The 8489-nt window shown below is 35.4% G+C and overlaps 1 protein-coding gene across 3 annotated transcripts in view; it reads left to right on the forward strand.

Annotated features, from left to right (window-relative positions):
* The first annotated feature begins 398 nt into the window (after positions 1-398).
* kras (v-Ki-ras2 Kirsten rat sarcoma viral oncogene homolog) overlaps positions 399-8489 on the forward strand; it is an 11101-nt gene continuing 3010 nt past the window's right edge. The window contains exons 1-5 of one of the 3 annotated variants that reach the window (XM_016576574.1): positions 399-772; positions 2367-2484; positions 3383-3561; positions 3678-3837; positions 7286-7511. In XM_016576574.1, coding sequence (XP_016432060.1) covers positions 2374-2484; positions 3383-3561; positions 3678-3837; positions 7286-7405 — 570 coding nt within the window. In that variant the 5' untranslated portion in view covers positions 399-772; positions 2367-2373 and the 3' untranslated portion in view covers positions 7406-7511. The other 2 variants (XM_016576575.1, XM_016576576.1) reach the window with 2 other exon arrangements.

Below are 8489 nucleotides of genomic sequence, written 5' to 3' on the forward strand. Positions count from 1 at the left end.
TACCAATATTTTCGCTCTTGACCGTTTTTATGAAAGAAAAAGCACTAAAAACTTTTTTTTTTTTAACTTTGTGTGCTTTGTTTCACAATTATGTGTATCTGTTAACTATATTTACATTAAAAGGCAAAGAAAAAAACGTGTAAAGTAAAGTGTCAAGCCAAACAATAAACATCTAGGTCGAGTAATTTGTATTCTTCTTCTTCTTCTTCTTGGCTTTTAACGGCGGCTGGCAACCAGCGTAATTAAATTGTATTATTCTGTCGATAACCGTAGACGATTGGCCCTTGCACACCGTATGCAAAACCCTTAATTCTGACTGACAGGTGAAACAGCCAATAAGATTCCACATACGCGATTACGTGCGCACGTACACGTTCCGGTTATATTTAGGGCCTATTTAAGCAACAAGCCAGTCTATACCAATACTGCCCTCAGCGCTTGTCAAAAACCGGTCTTTACCCAGTATCGAATATGTCATAGCATATTCTTGTGTGCTACTACACTGTAAACTAAAGTGCATTTATTATCCGTCGTATAACCATATTTAGCCTGGAATTACCAGTGTTGATTATCGGTCAGTTATTGATCAAGCACATCTCATTGAAAGGACACCGATCGGGATTGTTTGCGCCTACAGATGTTTCTTCTATTATAATGCAAGATGCATGCTGATGCTCGGAAGGGGCTGTTCGACTGCGTATTACTCGTCCTTTTAACCTCCTCCACCTACTGAAAATAATCGTAAACAGCTGAAAATCGTTGATATTTTGGGGTAAGTGATCATGTAGCAGGACGCAACAGTGTGTCCGCCCATATTTATGAAAAGCACAGCCTCCGAGCGCAGGCCATGTAGCCTAGAAAGACAAAATTCATCTCTATTCCGTATAAAATGGTCGGTTTTCGGTTAGAAAAACCATTTAAACACTCTGACGGGATTGTCAACGGATATATGCGGCTTTATATACGCTGTTTAAAAGGATAATAACGTTATGGCAAGGTCATGATAAACGCTTGAGTCATTAGAGGCTTTTCAGACGCGGAACTTACAACAAACCCAGAGGTAAAAATAATAGAAAAGCTGTTTTAACGTGTGTATTTATAGTCACTAACAGTCAAATAAAGATAAAGCTAAGAATTGGTTATATGTGAGCTTTTGTATTTGTATATTTTGTTCCAGTGTGTTAGTGTCATCGCACGCCCAAGTGAGTTAGGGCCCTGCGATGCAATGGCGCTCAACTATACTTTTTAACGATTAACTTATTTTAACTCGAGTTAAAATCTAAATCACACTTTATTATATCATACGTAAATCATTTAACCTCAAAAAGGTACATAAAATACTTTAAGAATGGTAGTCACTGAAAACACAGTAAAAACATGTCGAATCGTAGTATTATGTTCTAGTCTGAGTCTTTTAGTTAATTGATTTTAAATTATGATAAAGAAAAGTAAAAATAAAAAGTCCTTACAGAGGACTAGCCTTTAGATACGCAACTTAAAATTGTTAAATTATTTTATTCTGCTAGTGTATCACTTATTGAATTGATTGATTTCTGTAGATTAATCGGTTTTGTTGAGTTATTGTAACGAAAATCGATCTATAATGATTATACACAAGGGGAAGTTATATAGTAGCATCTTGTAAGATAATACATAAACTCATAACGTTAAATCATGGTATTCTATCATCTGTTATGCATGGAATCAGTTTATTTAATTAGACTTTTTAGTTGTAGTGAAGATAATTTGAAGAAAATCTATTACAGCATAACCATAAGGTTGAATGAATAAGGATATAGGCTTGTAATTTAAGATGACAACAAAAAGTTATATATAATCTTATTTATAACCGTGTAATTTCAAGCAGTAGTATTCTTTTGTGGATCAGCTGATTCAGTTCCATAATGACTATTTCTGTAAATATATTTAAAGTGGATTAGTTGGTTATAAATAGTTTTAATAGTAAGATAGAAGTTGAGAAGAGTGTTTAATGTTTTATATGCAGTTATTTTGGGTCAGTCCAGTAGACCTGGCATTTTAAGTAATGTCAATGTAACGCAAACCTTCGCAATGTTTCCTAATTGTAGGGTGCTGTGGTGTAATGGTTAAACATCTGGGCTGGTAGCTGAAAAGTTGTAAGTTCAAACCGCAAAAGGCTTTATTATTGAACTATCACTGTTTTGCTCTTGAGCAACATAGTTAATCTAACCCTAGGTTACTCCAGCGGACTTAACCTGTAATTAGTGAACTGGAAGTCGCTTTGGATAATAGCATAAGTCAATTGACAATTATTTGAAGTCTGGTAAGTACATTAAAGCTGAAGCAGAAAAAGTCTTTAACTGCTCATTGATTTTTTTCTATTGCAGGTGAAGAATGACAGAATATAAGCTTGTGGTCGTGGGGGCTGGAGGCGTGGGCAAGAGCGCTCTCACCATCCAACTCATCCAGAACCACTTTGTGGATGAATACGACCCAACCATAGAGGTGAGGCATGTGTACCTCTGTCTCTAGTGCTGTCAGGACACTCACTTTCTGCAATATGCAAAAAATCTACTGTTAAAGATTCAACGGCGAGATCCGGTTATTCTGGTTTAAAAGGTGGATTCCATGTTGAAGGCCATTGTGTCTCTTGCCTTTCACTTTTCTGGCTTGGCACCCTTCTAAGTTTAGATTGCAAATTTGCATAATGTCAAATAGGCCTATGTTTTTGTTTGTTTGCTTTTTCTTTGGTGCTTAACGTGTGTGTGTGTGTTTTGGGCGGCCAAAAATTGGCTAAAAAGTGTAGTTGTTTGGTGTGTAGTTTTTGCAATTTTTTTATTAGATGTTTTGTAATTGTTTTTGAAGTTATTTTTAGGTGTTTTGTTGTTTGTTTAACGTTTTTAGATGGGTGTAGTTTTCTTTTGTAGTTTTAGATGCTTGTTTTGTGGTTTTGTAGTGTAGATGTTTGTTTTTGTTTGTTTGATGTTTTTAGATGTTATAGTTTTTAGATGTTTTGTAGTTGTTTTTTACATGTTGTTTTGTATTTTAGTTGTTTTTTTTAGGTGTTTGTAGATGTTTTGTAGTTTTGACAAGATTACAGCGCTGATGAATTAAGACCAAGAGCATGCATGAAAATGCTGAAAATAATCGTTCTAATTTTAATTTAATGTTGACTTTCACACCATTTTGCTAGACTTAATCTACACCTAAATGAGCACTTTAAAACTCCGATACAATTTTTGCCTATTTAGTACAATTTGTCATTTTGCAAATGTCAGGTTTTTAATATCATTTTTGGGATATTTTAGGCTTGGGTATTGTGATAAATTGATATTACAGAACCAGTACAGTTTGGGATTTATATACTGATCAATATGCTCAAAATATCTTTTCACTTGTGCAGGACTCCTACAGAAAGCAGGTGGTGATTGACGGGGAGACGTGTCTCCTGGACATCTTGGACACTGCAGGTCAGGAGGAGTACAGCGCCATGAGGGATCAGTACATGAGGACAGGAGAGGGCTTCCTCTGTGTCTTTGCCATCAATAACACCAAGTCTTTTGAGGACATTCACCACTACAGGTATACACCACATGGTGTGCAGTCACATAACCTGCAGAATCAGGTTTGTAAAGGGTTAAAACACCTCACAAAGTCAAATTAATTATAGATGTGCAATGTTCTGTGTGCTTTGACAGAGAGCAGATAAAGCGAGTAAAGGACTCTGAGGACGTCCCCATGGTCCTGGTTGGGAATAAGTGTGATCTTCCTTCCCGCAGTGTGGACACAAAGCAGGCTCAGGATTTAGCACGTAGCTACGGCATCCCATTTATAGAGACCTCAGCAAAGACGAGACAGGTATGGAAAACATGGGCAGTCGAGTACTGAATACAAGCAAAGTCCTTTTAATTAAAGTCATGTCACTCGGCGGCCATCTTTGAAACGCCTCTCGGGCATGCAAGTGCAACTCCTATCTCTTTGAATGGGGAAACATCAAATTACAAAAAACACGAAGCTTACGATTCAATTTCATATTTGAAATCACCAAAGAAATCTGACAACAACTGTGTCATAAATGTTGTTACTTTTGCTCAAATAGCGTTATAAAAAGCTTATTTTTCAGGCTAGATCAGCCAGTGCGCATGCGCAGTCCTAAGAGCACGTCTCAGAACGCTGATTGTTTCTATAGCAACCGGGACTTCTAACGGCAGCTGCAGTGACGCGCTGACTTTACCGATTGGCTCTTTCATTCAGAAGGCGGGGCTTCCTGCGATTGAGCAGCCATATTGAGCGTTGCATTTTTCCCCATTCAAAACTATATGAGTGACACGTCTTGGGTATTCTATAGTCTTTGATACAAGCGTGTTTGACATATCAATGAAAATAAAAGTTTTCACATTGAAAGACTTTTATTTTGACTGATTTAAAGACAACATGAAATCAAAATCAACTATTTTAAAATAAAATATCATTGGTCTTATTGTGCACTGTTCATCATTATTAAAAATACATTTGTTTTCCATAAACATTTATCCACTTCTGAAACTACATTAACGCTGACACAACTAATGGTGTGTTCACATCTGACGCCAAGCAAATATGCGCATCGCGTCACTCGCTCTAGATTACTCGCGGGATGTTTTCCGTGTCACTCGCGTGAATAAAAACATAGCGCGATCAACTATGGTGGAGATAACTACAATCGCTGTTTTGTACCTGTTGTCAAAAAGTCCCAAATACGATGGAAAGTCAAACGCCGACGTGTCTGGGTTCACAGCACCATCCAGAGGAGGATGAATAAAGTTAGGATCCTGCATTAATGTGTGCGTTACATTTTACTACTGTGTATATATACACTGATATTACTATTATTTTTATTATTGATAGCAGCATCTCTGTAGCAATGATAATAAAATACAACTACCACTACAACTGATTTTAATTATTTTCTGTGCTCCAGATCTATAAAATAACAGACGGCTACAATAACGTTCTCTTCCATTGTCTGATTCAACCGGACGTGTCAAGAAGCTCTTCGCTGATTGGCTTGCGCGAGAACGCGTCACACGAATTTTCCGCTCGAGTTGAAATTTTTGAACTTGCGCGGAAGACGCGATTGAGGCGAATATCGTGCGTTCGCGGCAAATGCGTCGCGCATTTTGCGTCATTCGTGTCGCCCCGCGCGAATTCGCCTCTATTCGCGTCTTTGCGTTGACTTTGTATGTAATCTACTCACGCGAATAATTACATTCGTGTCTGGTGTGAACACACCATAATGCCACAATTAAAACGAGTCTATAATATCACGGTATAACTTTAGGGTTCAATCAAATTCTGATTCATAAAATCACCCCAATTTTTTCTGCCCCACAATATAATTTTGCTCCGAAATGCATCATTATGGAAGTTAAATGAGTTGTGAATACCATTTCATGTTGTCTTTAGTGTCATGTTAATGCGTTATGGGGTTAAATATTATTTAAAATCTGTAATAAAAGTTGACTATAACCAGATTAGATATACAGCCATTAAGGGTCAGTTGTAAAACATTTCAAGAACATGTCTGGGTCACATTTCACCCCAAAATCAAAATAAAGTAGAAATTATTATTATTTATTATTATAGAAATGTATTGTTATTAATTTAGTTTATTGCAATATTTTTATTTTATTTAATAAAAAAAAAATTCTGCTGCTTAAAAAGTACCACTATTAGGAGTGTAACAAATTGTCACTAGATGTCGCAATACAAAAATGCAACAATATGTGTCATGGATAATGACGATCTGTATAGTTCACCCAAATTGAAAGTTTAGCAAATTTAATTAAATATGGCAACTTAAATATAGTAAACCCAGAAGCTCACACATTTGAGCTTCCATATTGTTTATTAATAAATTAAAACAAAATTTGAATTTTTAAATAATACAATATTTCAAACTATTTAAATGTATGTAATAGGGGACAGAGCCCAAGAATATGTGTCTTACATAATTCTGTGTTTTCAGTTAAGCAGAATTATAAATATTTCTATTCTGGTGTCACTATCGCCCTGTGCACTGGGGACCAGAACCAAGTCTAATCTATTCAAGTCCACCCCTGATGTAAAGCCAAAATGTAGCATTTTAATAAACCGTACTTTTTGTGAACTGTTTATAATATGTCTTTAGAAGTAATAATAACAAGGTAAATGTTTTAACTGCTCTAGTTATGCTTTATTTAAAGTATTGTGAAAGTATTGTATCATGAGATCAATATCGTCTATTGAACAGTGTATTGTTACACTCCCTTATTGCTATTTTTATTTATTACTTTTTTTTTAAAAGTCTCATTGCATAAATATGTGTTTTATTTGATTATTTTTCTAGGGGGTAATTGTGACTTAGACATAGTTTTTGTGACATTCACACATCAGCTGAAGGCAGTTGAAATGTGTAGAATTGTAGGAAAGCTGGTCAGTGCGTCCTTTTGCTTTACACTGGGTTTATGCATGAGTTCATTCTGACGGGCTTTATGAATAATCAATCAGGTCATATCACACAACACAACTGATCTGCCTCTGGGTTTGTGCCTGGTCTCTCTTGTGCGTTCATTATAATTTGTCTGTGTTTGATTTCATTAATTAATCTCTTAATGGCAAAGAATGCTATTTGGATTGATTGTTCAGGGGTTTAATCACTATAAATCAGTTGGGGATATTGTACTGCTCTATCTGTCATGTTAAATATCAGGGCAAACGCTCTATCTCCCTCTGCAGTGCTCAAATCACAACTCCTTGTGGTGCTGGGGTGTAATAAAAGCTCCTGAATTAATTTCTTTTCTCTCTGTTTCGAGCCTCACATGCTACCCACCGACACCACAGTCTTCAGTACCCACAATTCCCTCTCTGGCTGCAGGCTGAAATGGTTTTGTGTGTATTCCTCTAATAGCAGATTCACTTTCTAATTCTCTTATCTTTGTTTATTATATATGTATTTATATGTATATGTATGTTCAGGGACATTACTAATTGAGAAGCTCTTAAAATGTTTTCCAAGTGTGAAGATGCTGCAAAAAAATGACATCCCATGGAATAACCTGGCTTTTTTTTTTTTTTTGTGGAAAGTTGATGTAAAAACTTGATTACGCCAAATTCATTCTAAATTCCCAGGAATAATCAAAAGAAAACGCTAATATTAATTGTGCCAACACTATGTGGGGAAAACTTGCCGCTTGTTTCCCAAAATCCAATTCGGACTGTTTTCCCTTCTCAGTGATGATCGCTGTGCGTTCTTTAACACTGAAGGGAGTTGTGTTTTGCACTGCAGAGAGTGGAAGATGCCTTTTATACTCTGGTACGGGAGATCAGGCAATACAGGCTGAGAAAACTCAGTAAAGAAGAAAAGACGACACAATGCATCAAGCTTAAAAAATGTGTTTTGATGTGAGAGAGGGGTAAGTTTGCAGCCCAGCTGTGGGGTACGACATCTGTACAGCACTTTACGCCTGTTCATGGGTGGATCTCAATGAAATATCCAGGTCATATTTCAGCCCAAAATTTGGCTACATTTCATAAAGAAGCCTATTTTTAGGACGGAAAAGAGATTTAAAGATTTGGCATTGTGACATATAATGACACCTGCCACAGTGTACATTGTATGTGTTGTACTTGAAGTAATTAATGCTAACTGTAATAAAATATTTTTAATATAATTGTTATTAGTTGTACTGGATTTAAATAATGCTAATTTAATTTTTTTTTTAAGTCAAAGTTTGTTCTTTTATTTATAGTGCTAAATTTACTTTTAAAAATGAATTTATTTGATTTAAAAATGTAATTTTCCAGACAAGATTTAATTAACTTATGCTAATTGTAATTATTTTTTTTTTAAGCATTTGAAAGGGGACGTGTGCTTGAATGCCATGAAAATTAATTGCAAAACAAAAAGTACATTTATTCATTTATTTATATCAAAAGTGTTACGTTTATAATTTTGTTCAGTGTGTATAAAATATATATATATATGTATGTATACGTACATATGTACGCACGCACGCACACACACATGCATACAGTGCCGTGAAAAGGTTTTTGCCCCCTTCCTGTATTTTTTTTTTTTTTTTTTTCATATTTGTCACACTTTCCTATCAAAATGCTTGCTACGGATGCGAAAACTCAGAAAATCTGATCCGAATTTTATGACAGACAAAAGTTTCAAAGACAGTGTGTAAACGTGATTGACACAACGTGGGGTCGTTTATTTTTTTTAACGTGTGAAAATTTCAGACTGTGTGCAAAGACTCTAAGACTATTGGGAGAGAGAGTGTGATCTGATATAGATTTTTCTTTTTTGCCAAAAATCATTAGGATATGAAGTAAAGATCATGTTCCATGATGATATTTTGTAAATTTCCTATCATAAATATATCAAAACGTAATTTTTGATTAATAATATGAATTGCTAAGAACTTTATTTGGACAATTTTAAAGGCGATTTTCTCAGTATTTTGATTTTTTTGCACCCTCAGATT

This window comes from Sinocyclocheilus rhinocerous, unplaced genomic scaffold, assembly GCF_001515625.1.
Source record: "Sinocyclocheilus rhinocerous isolate Xijiao unplaced genomic scaffold, SAMN03320098_v1.1 scaffold954, whole genome shotgun sequence".
Taxonomy (NCBI): domain Eukaryota; kingdom Metazoa; phylum Chordata; class Actinopteri; order Cypriniformes; family Cyprinidae; genus Sinocyclocheilus; species Sinocyclocheilus rhinocerous.